This window comes from Oryza brachyantha, chromosome 3 (assembly GCF_000231095.2).
Source record: "Oryza brachyantha chromosome 3, ObraRS2, whole genome shotgun sequence".
NCBI classification, from domain to species: domain Eukaryota; kingdom Viridiplantae; phylum Streptophyta; class Magnoliopsida; order Poales; family Poaceae; genus Oryza; species Oryza brachyantha.
In genome coordinates, this window is record NC_023165.2 from 27,360,684 (window position 1) to 27,379,382 (window position 18,699).

The window sequence follows — 18,699 nt, forward strand, 5'->3', positions numbered from 1 at the left end:
CTCATCGTCGTACGATAATCGTACGCTAAAATTCGTACGCACAACATTTTCCTAAGATTAGAGATCTTAAGCTTCAATTCACGGATGTGGTTTATCTAACGGGTATTAGCATTATTGATACCTTCAATTCGCTGGTCGTAGAAACCACGATCATCACGATGAGAAACCATTAAAAATCACGAAAAAAAACCAATACTGCATAGACGGCGGTTTCATAGGTTGTTTAGGCCAGTCTTAATGATCAGTTTCACTACACAGTTTCTAAAACAGCGATGCATGAAACAATTACTCACAATACAACGTTTTATTGTACTATTTCCAAAGCTAAATAAAACATTTAATTATTGTTGAAAGTTTGATTGCATGAAATACCTCGAGCCCCTCAATGCAAGTTTCACTGGTTACCGAGGACTTGGTAACGGTGTCCAAAGGTTTCATGACCATAAAACTAATTCTCTTTCTTCTTATAGTTTCATACAAATATTTGCTTTTATGCAGATGTATCACCTAATTAATATGTATAACATCTCTATAAAACTTTCATTGAGACTGTCGTTACGATAACCCAAACCCCGGTCCTGGGTATTACCTCTAAAGGCACCCGGTTGAGGGTATTGAGGTAAAACAAATTTCCATTACGGGAATCGAACTCGCATGGCTGGTTCTCACTACGGAGCCAAAGATTGTGTTTTCATTTTTCGCCTTAGGAACAAATATAGCCTTATCTGACTAGCAAATGCGTCGGTGTAGTGGGCCAAAAGGGAACAGGTCCATAAACAATGGGCCAATCCAGGTCGTCCATGCCTATCAATTCCTAGCCCATCAGGCCACTCGGTCACCTCTCTGCCGGGCCTCCAATTCAATCACGGTTGGGTAAGGCCACTCAAGAAAATTTCAGTTATTCAATTCGTCCAAAAATGGATTTTTTTTTTGGAAAAAGATCGGTTTCTCAGTGACTAACGTAATCCCGTTAACTTTTTGTGTACTAGCAATATCTCTATGTGCGATTCGTTAAAATAGGATTTTTTTCCTCTGAAATTCATTGAACATTTGGGTATGTTCTTTCCTTTTGTCGAAGTGAAATCGTAGAAAAAATGTGATACGATGAGATAAAATACAATAGAAGCAAGGATAGCGAACATGTTACCTACTCCTAAGGGTCAAAGCAAACCCTTTAATTCAATCATACGACTTTCTACTCTTGTCTAGATTTATATATGGGTTAATGAATATAGATACATATACATTGATATATGAATAAATATAAATAAACCTAGAAAGTCTTATAATATGAAACGGATGAAGCACTACATTTTTCAGAGATAATGTAATTTGTTTATATGCTGACCACTGCTATAAGGCATAGAACTAAATTTACGATGAACTATCCTAACGACAGCATGTTCTGTTATTTTACATCTTAAAGCACCTTTGGTGTCGTTAATTACTTAATTTCGCGACTGATTCGGTCGCCATGAAAGGCCTAGGATGCCTACTGCGAGCAGAACGCATGCTGACGCGGATGGTATTAGTATGATCTTAACCAACTCGCCCATTTGGAATTATTGCTTAATTTCCGATAAAGACCTACAAGATGCTCTGGAAGCATGATTTACTTGCACAGAGATAAAGTGTCAATTGGATTGAGTAGTAAGACATCATGATAGCTGGCTGATATAAAGGACTGGCTTTCCTGCTAATCAAAGCGGATAAGCCATCATCAAGGTTTTATTGTCACTCTTCTAGGAGAAAGTTCAATAGTATAGCCAACTACTAGTTCTAAATCATCTATAGTCAATCTAATAGCCAATTTTTATACAATAGTTAGCTACAAAACATATACTACCTTATCCCACCCGTCATACACACATTATGTCTTGGTGTCTGTGCTGCAGCTGAATACAAATCTATAGCTCATTGCTCTCTTTTTTATCACCTTAAAATATATTTGTAGTTGTATTATAGTTTACTATTGTATCTACTCTGAGATGATTCTACTAGGGAACATTACTAGACAATTTTTTTTCATCGTATACTTATTGCATACTTTGTAATATTAAACAATTAATCCCTACATTTTGTAATCATATTATAAGTTACTTTACGTTTGGTTTAAGTTAAACAGTACAGAGAAATGTTGTAATATTCCTAACACAAAAAATATATTATAAATTATATTCATTTAACTAAATTAATTTGTCTAATAAGAAACCTAAACTGACCTGTAAGTATGAAATGGAAGAAGTAGCGATCTAAATGAGCTCATTTATCAGGTACTGCAGGCCCGCAGGGACGAATCCTTTAGTAATTTAGTACCCACTCACTAACAGCCTGTTTGGGGGGTTATAGTATGAGAAGTAGCTGTTTGATAGTCAGCTTTCAAGAATCTGGAAAAGCTCCTAAATCTAGCTTCTTCAACTTCTGGATTCTTAGTCCATTTTCTAGAATTTGTAACTATAGATTCACAGAAGCTGTGAATCGTTTAGGACAGCTTTTAACAGAAGCAGCTTTTGGAAAAAGCCGTAGCTAGAAGAAGCTCCCCTAAACAGACCCTAAGTCACTAATAATCACTACTCACTGGTTTGTTTATGTATGTAGCAGCCAGTACTAGTGTTACAACACTTAGTTGGTGATTAGAAGTATAGCCAGTCTACCCAACACGTCGTGGACCCAACTAAACAGCGGCATTAAAATGCTTCGTCACCATCGGAACCGGCCAATTGGAGATGTGAGCTGCTGTGAGGCCAACGGTTGACCAGCCGAATTGTCAGGTAGAAGCATCCGATGTTTTAGCCTTAAGTGTGCGACAGGTCGCCCTTCCCCAGCTCTGCGGTTTTGGATCTTCCATGCCAATTATGCTATCGATCACTCGTCTAGCTAAGGTCCAGTTTGTAAACTCCATGTACTAACCTAGCTACAAACAAATCATCTACTGTGTAGGATATAGATCATATATGATCTAGAGTTAAAAGATGGTCGAAAAGTACCTGTCTATCTTATCAGGAATAAGAATCTCGAAGCAAGAGTTTATAGAACTATATGTGAGTAGAAGGAATGGAGGATCAAGCTGAAGAGAAGAGGGTTAAATTGATGTCTTTTTCCTATAATGGATGCATTTCACCGTTTGCCATCCATTTATGTATTGTGCAACCATCTAGCTCGCACGTACAAAAGCTATTATACATATTCCACGTTATAAGACTTTCTATTATTGCCTAATTCATACATGCGCTAATTAATATAAAGACATATCCAAAACATATACATTAATATATGAATAAATCTAGGCAAATAAATAAAATCTTATATTATAGAACAAAGTATAAGGGTACTAATTCAAATTATAAATAACACATTTGTCAATCACATGGAATAAGGGCAAGACCTGACTAGACGGGGGTCAGTTTAGATCAAACATAGCAATTGTATCCAAACCAACCATGCATGTGACTACTTCTGTTTTTGTCCAGGTTTTGCAAAATTCATAGACAACTCAATCAAGTAAAACAACCCACAGGATGACCAGACAATTGAAGAGTCAATACATCACCACTAGAGAACGCATGAGTATTGCTCCGTGCAAAGACCCTAATACAAAATTATGAGTCGATGCGTGACCCTTCGAACGTGGCCATATGGATCGGCTATATAAATATTATAACATGAAATCCTAATAATATCAAGAGACCATGAATAAAAAATCTAATATAAATTAAATAGAGCAAAACCTCAAAACAGAGCTAAGCTCCACATACGAACCTGCGGAATCTGATAAATTGTGAATAAATATATGAATAACAGTGAGCAATTTTTTCTTGTCCAAACAAAAAACACATGTATGTTTTACCCATTCATTACCGGCTATGTGCTATCTGTCTCCAAAGCAAAATTTGATCTTTGGTGATACATATCATCGATAAAATTAGTTACTCCTATATATAAACTTTTTCCAAAAAATATATTACGAAAAAAAAGACGAAAGAACACACCGTTGGTGAGCTGGGTGCCACCACTTACAGGTGGGCCCGACCACGCCCTCGCACGCACACGCTGAAACGCCCGGCCCCTCGCGGCCTCGCACGAGGGAGCCACATTTTCACACTTCACACTCTCACGCTCTCTCTCTCTCTCTCTCTCTCTTGCACGGCGAGGGGTTGAGCCGACCAACGGCGGCGCCGCCGGCTTCCTAGCGGCGGTGTCCGGCGAGCGGCGGGGAGAGTGGGGGCGTTGGAGGTCCGGGCAGATAGCTCAGCGGAACGGGGGGGGGGGCGATCGAGCGCGCCTCGTACGTTCTCCTCCCTCCTGCAGCCATGGCGGCGAGCGGCGAGGGTGTCGGCGACCCGGCGGCTGCGGCGGCGGCGGCGGCGCGGAGGCGGTGGGATCTGACGAACAAGGGGGGCGAGAGCATGTAATGGCAGTAGCGGTAGCTGCATTTTGGTTTTTTTATTATTTATTTAGTTTTTTTGGGTGAGGTGGTCGGTGGCTAAGCTCCTGGAGCATTGTTGGTCGCGGTGTTCATCGTTTATCCGGATGCCGGATCTGCTCGAGTTGGGCATGATTTACGCGATTTTCAGATGATTTTTCCCGTGGTCTACATGGGCGAGCTAGGGTTTCGTTTCTGGAGAAGTTAGCTTGGCCTTAGATATTGCAGTTGCTCGTAGAAATCTTAATAAGATAGGCCGGGAGACTGGATTTTATAAGAAATGAGATTTTACGGAGGCAGATGAAAAGGGGATTAAACAACCAACGGAACATTTTTTTTCCCTATTGGTGAGGATGGTATGCAGGTCGTTGCATTGGGTTTACATTTGAAATCGTGTTCCAAGGCTGTCTTTCATCTTCTTGGACATGCTCAACCATTCAAGGATTGCCAATGTTCTAAAAGGTGCCGGCTAGCTGCTGTGATTAGGCATTACATGGTGCATTAGGTGATTGAACTACCTTGGGTGGTGTTTTGTTGCTACTCTAGAGTTATATAGTCAAATTATTATGTACTTTGCTTGCTAATTTCTTCGATTTGGTTAGTTGATCTGATCTGACCTAGGCGTCTGCCAGGCAGGCACTAGGCGCCACCCAGCTGCCCGACTAATGTCTAGCATTTTCTTGAACCACGAGGATTGCTGTGAGAAATTTCTGATGGAACTCTTGTTTTAAGACTCATTTTTCATCTTCTTGGGCACGCTGAACAATTCAAGGATCGCTGTGAGAATTTTGATGGATGTCTGTGTCACATCTCTGATACATTTTCAATGACAGCTGCCAATTCTAAGATTTTGAGATGTTGTCCTAGTGGCCATGTTGTTAAGAGTGTTATGTTGATACAAACACGTGTTGAAATCCAACTTGGTCTTGCGTGTCCTATTTGGCACATAATAATTGGACATGCGGAATCCTTCTTGGAATCTGACTTGGGGTGTCCGATTGAGCAAAAAATTTTGGCGGTTAGGATTGTGAAGGTTGACTTTATTTGGCCTTTTTGGATATCTTATGATCTGTTGATGCATAATTGGAATATGACATTTTTTTTCCTGCAAACATTGGGCTTACGTGAGGTAATTATATTCGTATCCAAGGAAAGTAGGATATACCTTTTGATTCTTATTATCTGTATTAGCTATAGTTTCCTTTTTTTTCAGGGTTATTTAATTCTAAATGTTCAAACCGGAAGTGCTGAGAGAAATGGTGCCTAGTGTTACATACCTGAAAAGCCTTCCGTATATGTGTGGTATTAGGTAACCTCTATGGGGACTGGCTTTAATATTATTTAGGCTAGAAGCCTAGTTCTGCAGGAATGCACTAAATACATCTCTTTTGTAGTTTTCGTTTCCACGTGTCCAGATTACTTGAGTATTTCTATATGTAGTGTTGTTGCTTGCATGCTATTTGTGGTGAATAGTTTATGAAGTTGTACCTTTTGTTTATAATGGTAGTTAAAGACCTTCAGCTGCAGAGTTATTCTTATATTCTTTTAATTTGTGCAGTCCAATGGTGAAAGAGGCTGTGGAAATGTCCACAGATGAAGAATCGGACGGGGTTGTTATATGCCCACCAGATGGCAACAATGACGAACGGGAGGAAGTTATTATTAGTAGTAATCAGGATGATTGCCAGGAAGATGAAGTAAATTGTGTCAACGACCCAAATATAGATGGTGAAACCCAGGAAGACAAGTGTGTAAACCAAGATTCACTCAAGTTGATAGTTCAAGAGAAGTCTGCTCCACCCAAATCACCAAATAAACCTGCTATTTCTGGGTCAGATAGGTCTAAACGTACTGTTCCTCAACCATTTGCCCTTTCTTCTCAAAGAAAATCTCATGGAGGAGGAAATGGTAAGATGACTCATCCATCTAGCAATGGAGATAATTCTGGTGATAAAAACAACTCCTCTCCAGCAAGTTTGACAAAGAAGGTATGATTGATGTCATACGTAAACTCCTTGTCCTTATACCACGATGCTAACAATGTTATTTGTATCCTGTCCTGGTTTACAGTGCATCTTACCTCTCTCACTGCCTATTTAGTCTTACTGAGAAAATCACACTCAAAGCTATTAGATTGAACAGCTCCTTACATTTTGAATGTTTGTTTTGCAAGTGAACATCGTAGGTTTGTTTTGTGAAGTGTACAAACCTATTTGGTGGCATGTCTGTCTTCCTAGTTCCCAGTTGATGTATCTATGTGCCTGAAAATGACATGTAGCAAGCATTCCAGAGATGGTTCTATTTACACCACTAATCTAGTCATAATTGCAGGCTGCACCAATTACTCCCAAAAAGACTGCACAGCCTGATCATGCGTTTCACCCTCAAGAGGAGGACTCGTGCTCTGTGACTACTTCGTATCCTTTTTTATCAAATAATAGTCCATCGTGTTTATATTTATTTTAAGTTGTACAGTTATGTTATTTTCTGCCTTTATTTCTTGTGAAAATGTTTCTAAAATATTTCACATGAAAGTTCGTGTTACATAATGATCATAATGATTAGTTCTTTAGACCTGAAGGTTACATCTTCTCAGCTGATATAATGTTATTCTTTGTACTGAAAACATTGCCTGTTTTTTGTACCCACTGTTTGAAACTATGAACCATGCAAACATTCTATGTTGTATTTATCCTTTTTCCTGAGCTTTGTAAAGAACCACAACCTCGACAAGAGCTGGCAAAACCAAAGCAACTGTTGCTGTTGCCCCTTCATTTGTATGTGCTGATCGTGCTGATAAGAGAAAGGAGGTGCATATGTTATTTGATGCATTATTTCAAGACTGATCATTTATTTACGTATTGATCACTGCCAATTAGCGATGGCTGTTTATTCTGAAAATAACTGGTGCTCATAGTGATTGTTATTTATTCAGTTCTACACAAAATTAGAAGAGAAACACAAGGCTCTGGAAGCTGAGAAGAATGAGGCTGAGGCCCGGAAAAAGGTAAGAATTTCCTTGTGGTTGATATCATGGGAAAAATCTAATTGTATGACTAGGACAGAGTTGTTTTGGTCTGTGCTATTTTTGTTAGGAGAAAGAAAGGTAACAATGCTACTTTCCAGGATTTGCTCTTTGCTATTGGGAGCTTAAAAGCAATAAATTTACTCATTTCAACAAGTTTAGTCACAAGACTACTTTATCTGAAGCTAGATTCATCTTTTCATTTCAACAAGTTCAGTCTTTTTTTTTTGCAAAAAAAACATTGTATAGGAGCGACATCAGCACATAATACTTTCAATTATTCAGGATTTGATGTCTTGTCATTCTGGTGATCTGATTAATGTTATGCTCTGTAAAAATATGGTTTGGTACTTTGGTGAATGCCATCTAAGAGTACTACTATATGCTATTAGATTCAGTAATAGCTAAAATGTGCATCACGCTTCTGTGATCTAATAGGTTTTGGTTTACATATATCATGGAGAGAGAAATGCCTAAGATTTGTGCAATAGGCATAACTTAGGAAATGACACTTCAACTTTTTGCTGCCCAAATCTTTCTATAAGATGTTCATGTTGATACACAACTCCTGGCAACTATTTCTACCAAATGTTCATTTATTTTGTAGGAAGAGCAAGAAACAGCTTTAAAACAACTAAGGAAGTCTTTAGTCATCAGGGCAAAGCCCATGCCGAGCTTCTACCAAGAAGGCCCTCCTCCAAAGGCTGAACTTAAGAAGGTAGTCCTGAATTTCTATGCTTCTTTTGGAAACATATATTCGTGATTGCTAGTGTTGGCAATGTTAGTGATTGAGATATATTGCTGACTCCTAAGATGAGAATGTAATTTATTAAGAAAAAGCCAAATGACATATTTGCAAGTGAAAAATAATTGTGAATAAAAATTTTATGTACATATTTTTAGCGATATAAAAAGATGCTGAAAAATAAACTACGATGAAAAAACCTCAAAACCAACTCCAAATTTAAGGTTAAAAATTCAAGTTTTGGCTTATTAGTATAAGCAAAAGCACAAAAATGAGGCCCTGCTTTGCTGGAATTAGTGGAGACCTTAATTTACTATTTTCACTGAACAACAGATTAAGCAAAAATGCCAAAGCTAGATTTGAGAAGGCTTTTCCTTCTTTACAAGGAATAAATATAAATATATGTTATTTCTACTGGTGGGCAATATACCATTCACTTGTCTTTGTTCTTTAAAGGTCCCTCCAACTCGTGCTAAATCGCCGAAGTTTACAAGGAGAAGGAGCTGCAGTGATGCATCGCCAACACCACAGGGAGCAAATACCACCGCAGCATCTAATCGATCACATCGTCACAGCATTGCGAATCCTAAAGATGCTAGCAGAGTGCAATGCTCGCCAAAAAACGGTGTTGCCGCCAAAACTAGAGCTGTGAAACCTGTGAGCTGAAGGCCTGCCGAAAATCATATAGATCATCCAAGGCGCTGATAATGTCGCTGTACAAACCTAACTGTAGCCGTTTCTCGGTTTCATGGCATTTCGCATTTGATTTATACCTCATCACCAAAAGAAGGCCACTGTGCCGAGGACGGTGTGTTTGCTGCCGAACCATTTCCTTACTTATTTTCGTGTTCATTGTGTAAGAACTCTGTTATTCTGTTGCTGGGACCATGTACCGTGTTCCATGTTGTAAATGGCCTAGGGTTTCTGTCAGAACTCAGAAGGAAGACGCTCAGTCCTTTTAAGCCCTTGATGAACTAGTCCAGGTCCTCCAGGAGCTAGATTATTGCATTGTTTTGCTTGATATTTGCCTGGCTTTGCAGATCCTCTAGCATTCTAGGCAGATCATGTCAAAGGTTCGATGTTTCGATTTTGTGAAGTGTTTGGTTCATGGTGCTAGTATCATCTGGCCTAAATCAAGTTTGACTAGGGGGAGCATTTCATTGCACAGCTGGCAGCTCATCATCTGCTACATTTGGGAGATGAATGAATCTTCTGCCCCTTGCTCAAATTATGTTGATGGTTGGAGTGATGCTTCTCCTGTTTCTAGTCTTGTTTGGATTTATATAAATGTTAATGAATCTCAACACATATATCAACATATATACATGGATGAATTTAGGCAAAATAAAAAAAATTATGCGGAGGGAGTAGGGATTAGTGTCAACTTTTTGATGACAATGTGATGGCAATTCTCTCATCTAGATAGTGCTCAGCAGTCGCTAGCACGTCGATCTTGACCACTTGTATGAGGATAATCTGAATAGGTTATAATAACCAAATTGGGCCCATGCGTCAGCATCAGGAGTATACGTTTCACCTATGTTGGGTCCGGCTGGTGTGCTTGACATTTCAGCTACTACTGTCACCAAACGTCCAAACCTGTCTACCGGGTAATTAACTGTCCATGGTCACCATTTTCTCTCAGAAATATAGCCATGCCAACTTTTGCCCTCCTTACAAAATGCTTCATTTAAATTTGATCATTGTCTGTTGATGAGTTGAAGGGGAGACGAAATATGATTTTTCAGTACAAGTGGAGCAATATCCAACTCTCCAGAGTCGATGCAATGATGTTGAAGGGCCGATGTAATGATGTAATGGTTAAATTCCTTACGCAAGGTGCAAACTGTTTGCAGCTAAACGACCTTTTCTATTTGCTTTCTGATTAATGAAAACCAAGAAATGGTACAGGAATGAAAAAACTATAGATGGGACATATGACATCTTTTAATTGGAAACTGTGAAAGCTATATGTACCGTGTTCAGTTTTGAAAAGAAAAGATCAACATTCACCTGTCTCTTTTATTCCCTTCAGTCTTCTCTTCTCTTCCAGCCTGTTATGACAAGTTCTGAGAGGTACCATCTCGAACTCATTCTCCATTTGACAACTCTGTCTATGCACTTTTTAATGATTTGTTAGATAAAGAATGTAATTGATTGATGCAAATAAATTTCTTGTTTTCAGATTTGTGCATTGGTATCTTGGTAGTTGACAAGTAGTGCTGCAGGGACAGGGAAAAGGGGAGATCTGAGGAGCAGTTTCTTCTTTCTTCATTCCTCTCTCCTACCTTAAGAACAAGAAATGATCCATGATCCCTTCTAAAAAAATCAGATGAAGGTATGCCAGATGAGTCATTTTGTTTCTCTCCCTTTGATCACCGAGGCAATTTGACATCTTATTTTGTTTAATTTACTTAACATTTCCAATTAGATTTCGTTCTAGGAAGTAGGAACATTGGAGGTTTTGGTCTGTGGAATGGGCTCCTCATGCGGGTTTTTGGTGTTAGTTTTTTAAAGATGATTTTGAAAACTAAAATTGCCTGCATTCTTGCTACCTTGCCTGCTTGCGTACTTTCTGATACTGGAAACTGGTCATAATTCGTCCATAATTTTGAATCGTTCAGAGCTTACAGATAATTTGGTGAAATTTTCTGTTTATTCCCACCATTCTTAATGAAATTTGGCCGCCTGCTTGGGCTGGCCCGGCAAAAATAATTTGGTGAAATTTTACTGTGGAAATTTTATTTTGGGGAAAGTTTCTTGTTCTTGATGCACAGCTACAGCCCTATTTCTTCCTAAAACCCTTAACCCTCAATCCCTGGTTCTCTCTACAAAATGGTGATTGAACACCAATCTACAGTAGAATTTTCAGTAACCATGTTCCAGATTTGTGTTTTTGTCTGTAATCTTACCATGCCATACTTTGCTTCTCACCTGCAAAATATTATCATTCAGGAAAGAACAGGTTTATGAATTCAGTGACGCTTGTCATCCAAAGTTGACATCAATGGCTCCAAGAACTAGTAGTGTTAAAATCTGGAGATATCGGCAACTCTTTGCTGTACTATCTTCAGTAATCCTGGAATGGGTTTTGATGCTTCTTTTGCTGCTTGAGGGGCTACTATCCTATCTTGTTACGACATTCGCAAGCCTTTGCAAGCTCCACCCCCCATGTCCAATGTGCACAAGGCTAGATCATGTCTTGGGCACGGCGCAACCGGGCTTTTACCGTGATCTGATGTGCAATTATCACAAGGCAGAAGCATCATCATGGGCACTATGCCACATTCACCAAAAGCTTTCTGATGTCCACAGCATGTGTGAGTCCTGCCTTCCTTCATTTGCCACCAACAAGAAGTCGAACCATGCGATATACCGGTCCCTGGTGGGGAAGCTTGGTGTCAGCATTGGCAATGCAACTGAAGCATCAGTCATCAAGGAAGATACTAATAGTTTGTGTTCATGTTGTTCAAGTCCATTGAAAGTGAAGTCCTATCCTTCTGTGGTTCTTCAGAACATAGCTAGTGCCATTACCACTGAAAAGAATTCTAGATATGCATCAAGAGATCAGAGTGTTGATGAGATCAACTCTGTAAGGTACAGTGAGCTGAAGACTTCTGACTCTGAATCAGAGCCCTGGCAGCATGGTGGTGTTCCTAGCTTGCTGGAGCATGCTGTTGATAATTTGAAGGAAGATTTTACTTTGAGCCATCCACAAACAAAGATTGCAGGTGTCATTCCTCCAGATGAGATTGCACAGGATGAAATGGCTAAGAACTCTGACTTGATGCAACTCCAGAATGGTAGTTCTGACAGCAAGACTTCCCAAGTTTCAGCAGAGTTGCACACCTTCAGAACTGATGGCAATGCAGACCTTCAACCAACTTACTTTTCCAGCAAAAGTGGTCAGCATCCTACTGAAGATTCAGACATAAGAGGTTTGCGCTATCTAGTCAAATGTAAACAAGAATAATTGTTGGATTAATTATTCACTTGCTTGGAGTACTGACACTGTTTTTTCTTCTCGAGTAGATGATTCGGAAGAAGATGTTTGGCACAATGCTGTTAGTTCCATCAGCGAATTGTCAGTGACTGGTAAGCCTGCTGAAACCAGTGCCGTGGAGAATGAACTGAAAGCTGAATTTACTGATAGAACCACAACGAATGATTCTTTAAGAGCCCATGAAGATCTGCGGTTACTGTTGTCACAAGTTTCTTCGGATGATATCATCAATATCCCTGGTGTACATGAACAAGACATACTGAACAATATCACTAGAGCAGTCTCTCTTGAGAGGAATGATTCAGGTGTTTCTGTGAGCATGGCCAATGAGGTTGAAGGAGATTGTACAGTTGATCAACTGAAGCAGCAGATCGAATTGGACCGTAAATCAATAAACCTTCTCTGGAAAGAACTGGAGGAAGAGAGGAATGCTTCAGCCATTGCCACAAACCAAACTATGGCCATGATCAGCAAGTTACAGGAAGAGAAGGCAGCAATGCAGATGGAAGCCCTGCAGTACCAACGGATGATGGAAGAGCAAAGAGATTATGACCATGAGGACCTGCAGAAGATGGCTGCCATGGTGCAAGAACTCGAAGCCGAGATTGAAGGCTACAAGACCAAACTGAGAGACCAATTGCTCGTTACAGAAATACGCGATGCAATGCACCTTTCATGTTCAGAAGAATGTGAGCCTAGCATGTCAAGAACATCTCAATCACTCTCCTTTTTTGAGGATGAGAAGGCGCACATTTCGAAACACCTGAGGAAACTGAGACAGAAGCTACACCAATTCTCGAACAATAGCATGTTCATCGACGAGTCAAAGCCTGATGACAAAGAAGACAAATTTGATGTCACAGACAATGAGGATATATACCAAGATGCTGATGAAAATTCAGAAACGGCCAATTCTGTGGCCAAGAAAAAATTGACAAGAAATGTTGGCAACTTCAGGTACTTGCCTATTGGTACAAAGGACTCGACACATGGTAAAGATGATCTTAAGGGTCAGTACTATGCAATGGTCAGTGAGAATGACTTGATTTCTTTTGAGGATGAGATCTCTGAACTCAGTGGAAAGCTGAGGGCACTGGAAGCAGACCGTAACTTCCTAGAGCACAGCATAAACTCACTGAAAAATGGTCAAGATGGCGAGGAGCTGATCCATGGCATCGCTTGCAGCCTCAGAGAGCTCCGGAAGATGGGGATCAATTGGAAGGATTGTGATTAGTTGAATCTTCATCAGTGGCTACCCGTTTGACCGAGGTAATTAATGCAAATTCTGAAATTCAGTTAGACGAAGTTCATCTGATGATCCATATAATTTCATGGCACATACAATACTTACCACTCATTAAATAATTTGTTTATCATTCGGTTACTTATCATCTCAGTGAGTCGTGCTCTCATCATCTTTTTGTTGGCTTATCAGTTATAACTAAAATTTAATTTTAGAGTTTTTTTTTCACCGTAGCCTATTTTTCAATATTGACTTTTAGTTTTTCTCCCGTCCTTTGTTTTGTACCGTGCGGAACAAAAAAAAACTTTACCTAAAAAATATTTTTGGTCGTCTTTTTTTTTTTCATTTTTTCTATGGCTTATCAGCGGTAACACAACAAAAGATAAATAATATTGACAGTTGACCATGTGGCTGCAGGGTGTAAAGAAATGTGGATTAAGCTGCTGACTGTAATGTGCATGTGGATAGTGTTGCTGTCATGTCATCTGGTCGTGGTGGTGGTAGGTTTTGCGCCGTGCTCTTCGCGTGAAGTGTTCCTCAGTACAAATGCAGTGTGGATTTTTGAGTGCCCAGAATTGACCAATGCATACACGCTTTTTTCTCAGTGCTTGCTTAATTTGCAGTTTTGCAAATTTTTGATGTTCCCTTGTGTATATATTGTCAAACAATCCAGCATTCCATCATGACTTCATCTCGACAAGTCCAAAATTTCAACTAAAATCGAGTGCAAATTCACTCATTCATTGCATCTCCTTGTGCGGTCAATTATACAAACGATGCATACACGCACACACCACTATCCATGCTCAATTATAAGCGAATTTAGCCGCCCCGGTTTCACAGCGCGCTCGCGTGACACGCAGGTTTCCGAGGAGTTTTTTTACCCTTCTAAAAAAACACACCGTATGTTTCAGTGTAAAAATTTAATATCTTAAAATATTAAAATTATGCATTAAAATTTTTAGCATCTCGAGACATTTTAAGGACGGTAAAAAAGCCCGGTTTTCGGCGCCAGCTGCCAACAACGCTGCAGCGAGGCTACGGAATTAAAGCAAAATCTCTGATGAATCTGACAGGCATGCTGACCAGATGAACTAACCGACCTTAATTTCTATGTAGTTAGGCGAGTTGCATGATCTCGATCCGATTAATTCCACCTGATACACAAACGGCCGGCCACGTACGTACGTAGCGTACACCTCTCTTTCTCTCAAGTGGACTCGCGCGATCTATCGAATGGGATGGCCACGCCGACCCAGAGACACCACCAAAGTGACAATTCATGCTGCTTAGGTTGCCGTCCTCTGAAAACTCTTGCCGACAACGTCTTCCTCTTCTACCTTCCATCCCACTCGACAGGTCGACAAGCACGCGATGGATTTTAATCCTTTGAGCGGATGTCCTCTCGTTTTTTTATAACACGTTCAAATGACCGCGAAAAATTTTAAGACAGATTAAGCGTGTGATATGTTATCTCGTAAATATATAAGTTTATATTCGAGTTCTACAAACCGTAAACAAAGAATACATCAAACTCAAGCAGTATAAACATATTCACGATATATTTTTGTTGCTATAGCATGCATAAGTCGAATTTGATCTAACATATTAGTGGAGCGATATTTCACATATTAACTTAACTTACTATTTTTTAGGAAAATCATTTTATAGCTATTTAGGTGATACGTAAACAACCAGTGACGGATCTAGCCAACAAGATTAGTGGGGTCTGAATATTTAGATAGAGTTTCAGCTGTCCTTTATATTAATCTTTTGCTATAAAATTTTAAGAGGGTCTTCGTGGGGACTTCAATAACTTTAATGGGGGTAGCGGCCGCCACCCCATGTGCCGATTGACACGTGCGTAAGAAAAGGAATGAGAATTCATCACGCATGACATTGCCATTAGTTTCCTAGCTGTTTCTCTCTTCTCTCGCTCTGAACAAGAAGAAGAAACTGATCAGGTCTTACTCAATCAGTCGCATCCTGTGGAGTGTTCGTCCAGCATCCAAAAGAGAATGAAAGAGAGTCAAATCACGATCAGATACGTCTCTCTCATTTCCAAAATGAGGCCGTGTGTGTGTGCCCGTACACCTGCCCTCGTGCATATATACATACGCACCAAGAACTCAAGAACACAGTTTTCTTGTTCAGAAATCTTCAGATAAAATTGTTCAGTGTCGATCGTCGTACGTGCGGTTTGCTGTCTGAATTAATTGTTCAGAATTTCAGACAGTCACCGATCGACCGACCATGAGGCCTGTGACGTTCGCGGCGGCGGTTCTTGTTGTCATCTGCCTCACCTCCGGCGGCGGCGGAGGCGGGAGGGGCGGCACGGCGGCGCGGCCGCTGGCGGTGGGCGCCGCGCCGGGCACTGTGGCGGTGGAGCTGGCCGGCACCGGCACCAACGCGTCGTCGCAGCCGTCGAACTGCACCTACGGCAACAACGTCGGCGGCCAGTGCCCTCCCACTCCCGGCGCCGGCCACTAGCAGCAGCATAGTGCAAGTCGATCGCTGCCATCAAATCGTACAGCTGATGCGTAATTACGATTAGATATTTTCTTCCTGTCTTAATTACATTTAGTTACATTGAATGACCTCCTTCGATCATTCCAAAAAAAAATATTGTACTGATATTGTGATTTTTTTATCCGATCATGTATTGATCTTCCCTGGTGATTACATGATCAATTGCTTCAGTAATTTGGTAGTTTTTTTTTGCATTTTTTAAGATAAAAAATTGGCTGTATTATAATCACATGTTTGGTAATTTTGGTTGGTTTGGCTGTAAATTTTACTATTTTTTACGCGCAAAAAGTTGGGTGTATTAATCGCCTGTTTAATACTGTAATTAACTCTTGCATGGTTAAACTGTACTGCTTCCTGCCACGGATCATTTCACCTGTATGGATTAATTAGTCCAAGATCAATCAATCTATCTATCTATCTATTATCTATTATAAAGACATGCGTAAAATGAGGCTCCACGTTCACTCTAAGAGGTAGAAATTCCCACATTAATCGGAGAAAAGAAAAAAAACTGTTAGAGCATGGTGGACCCAAATTATAACGGTGCAGATTAATCAGAGAAAAAGAAAAAAATATATCGGAGAAAAAGAAAAAATATGCACCGTTAGATCATAGTGGGTGCAGATTATAACGGTGTAGATTAATCGGAGAAAAAATCTATAACATTAGATAGGAAAATAGGAAAAATATATATTTTCTGAATCGGACAACCACGACGAGAGAGAGAAAAATAGAGAAAAAAAATAGCCATCCGTGGACGGACGATGGGCTCCTCCTCGCCACGCCCCGCCTGCCTACGTGCCTGCTTTCTGGGCCCCGGCGAATCAAAATGAAGAAGGCCAGAAAAAGCTATCATCACAATTTACACTATAAATATAATTTGAAAACATCTAAAATTCTGATTAAAAAACCAGATCAGAAATACAATTTAGGAAATAAAAATAAAAAAAATAAAAAAGAGTCCATGTGTAAATGCCCTTTAGAAAAATTCAAAATTTAAAATAATTGATATTGAGGGAAGAGTCCATCTATAAATATAATTTGGAAATATTTAAAATTTAAAAATAACTAGATTAGAAATACAATTTAGGAATTAAAAATAAAGAACAATAAAACAGAGTCCATGTGTAAATACAGTTTAGAAAAATTCAAATCTTGATTAAAATTTTTAAAATAATTAGTATTACGGGAAGAGTCCATCTATAAATATAATTTGGAAATTCCGATTAAAAATAATTAGATTAGAAATACAATTCCAGAATTAAAAATAAAGAATAATAAAAAAGAGTCCATGCATAAATAAATCTTTGATTAAAAATTTTAAAATAATTGACATTGAGGAAGAGTCCAGCTATAAATACAATCTAGAAACATCTAAAATTCCGGTTAAAAAGAACTAGATTAGAAATACAATTTAGGAATTAAAAATAAAGAAGAATAAAAAACAGTCCATGTGTAAATACAGTTTAGAAAAATTCAAATCTCGATTAAAAATTTTAAAATAATTGATATTGAGGGAATATGCCATCTATAAATACAATTGGAAAAGATCTACAATTTCGAATTAACAATTAAAAAATAATTATTATCAAGATAAGAGATCCTTTATAGCTTTCTATTTAAATGAGGCTTCACAGGACCAAACCCATGGAACGATTCAGGTGGGCCGTGGGCTTTTGGCAATTTTTTTTTTCAGATTCAAGTTTGCAGTCGTGAGAATCTGTCAGCTAGTTTATGTTGTCAAATCTAAAGTGTAGAGAGTAGATGTATTTCTCTTGGATATTTTTACCATTCTTAAAAAGTATCTTGATGTACCAAAAAATACTTTAAAATATATTATATTTTAAGATACTAAACTTCTATGCTGAAAAATATGATACTTGAGATACTCCCAAATAAAGTAATCTCTTTTTCTGTACTGCTAACACCTCAGCAGACAGTAGTTCAGCCCTCTAATGGAGGAAGGATAAACAGTTCGTGCATATATACCCCTCTAATGGAGGAAGGATAAACAGTTCGTGCATATATACCCAACCACCATAGTCCGTAGGTGCATAGCTTTAGAGATTAATTATAAACATCAATCATGATCAGTTGCAAGTTAATCACTTGTCGAAACAGAAATACTACCGGTGGCAATCATGTAGACAGAATCAGAATCTTTTGTCACCAAGGACAAACGCAACACAAGAAAAAGAAAGTGTTTTTGAATTGAAGTCGTGAACTATGTATGATATGATGAGACTTCGATTTAATAATTTGTGTAAGAATCGTTTTTTTTTTTTTTCGTTTCGACTAGAACCATATGAGAATATTCCATCTCCGAGAACACGAGATGTTGTTGTTACCATGCATGCATGGCCACCATGAGCCTCCACATAACAACTTTCACGATACATTGATTCGATCATGATTCATGAACAGATGAGCATAGATCTTGTTTATTCCAAAGAATTTATGAATCAAATATCCCTAAGCTAGTAAGCTTAATGACGAGATCAAGAAGAGAAAAACTACTAATACAAAAAAAAATAATTCGCCCGGACAGCGCTACATACAAAGGACTAATCTCTCGCGGTTCTTTCGATGCAACGAGTGCCTACACCGCAGGGTCGACGCCGTAGAGGATGAAGTCGGCGGCGACGAACGCCGCCGCCGCCGCCTCCTTCTGCTGGCGCCTCCTGCTCGCGCACGGCGACGCGGCCGCTCCGGCGCTCTCGCCAGACGAGGA

General features: G+C 39.3%; 3 protein-coding genes across 4 annotated transcripts; all 3 read left to right on the plus strand.

Moving 5' to 3' along the window:
- Positions 1-4,093: 4,093 nt before the first annotated feature.
- LOC102721354 (protein WVD2-like 1) lies at positions 4,094-9,155 on the plus strand. Of its 2 annotated transcripts, none has more exons than XM_006651848.2 (7): positions 4,094-4,408; positions 5,982-6,411; positions 6,755-6,840; positions 7,140-7,233; positions 7,359-7,430; positions 8,056-8,166; positions 8,650-9,155. In XM_006651848.2, exons 1-7 carry the CDS (start codon positions 4,311-4,313, stop codon positions 8,857-8,859), a joined length of 1,101 nt encoding a protein of 366 aa, XP_006651911.2. In that variant the 5' UTR covers positions 4,094-4,310; the 3' UTR covers positions 8,860-9,155. The 2 variants fall into 2 exon arrangements, with proteins under 2 accessions (XP_006651911.2, XP_040378118.1); XM_040522184.1 differs by lacking the exon at positions 4,094-4,408 and adding an exon at positions 5,643-5,732.
- A 1,053-nt stretch (positions 9,156-10,208) lies between these two features.
- Positions 10,209-14,173, plus strand: LOC102713997 (probable myosin-binding protein 6). Its single transcript, XM_006650675.2, has 5 exons — positions 10,209-10,269; positions 10,379-10,531; positions 11,149-12,131; positions 12,226-13,465; positions 13,857-14,173. Exons 3-4 carry the CDS (start codon positions 11,201-11,203, stop codon positions 13,428-13,430), a joined length of 2,136 nt encoding a protein of 711 aa, XP_006650738.1. The 5' UTR covers positions 10,209-10,269; positions 10,379-10,531; positions 11,149-11,200; the 3' UTR covers positions 13,431-13,465; positions 13,857-14,173.
- Positions 14,174-15,542: 1,369 nt separating this feature from the next.
- LOC102721635 lies at positions 15,543-16,106 on the plus strand. Its single transcript, XM_040522829.1, has one exon. It carries the CDS (start codon positions 15,693-15,695, stop codon positions 15,927-15,929), a length of 237 nt encoding a protein of 78 aa, XP_040378763.1. The 5' UTR covers positions 15,543-15,692; the 3' UTR covers positions 15,930-16,106.
- The last annotated feature ends 2,593 nt before the right edge of the window (positions 16,107-18,699 follow it).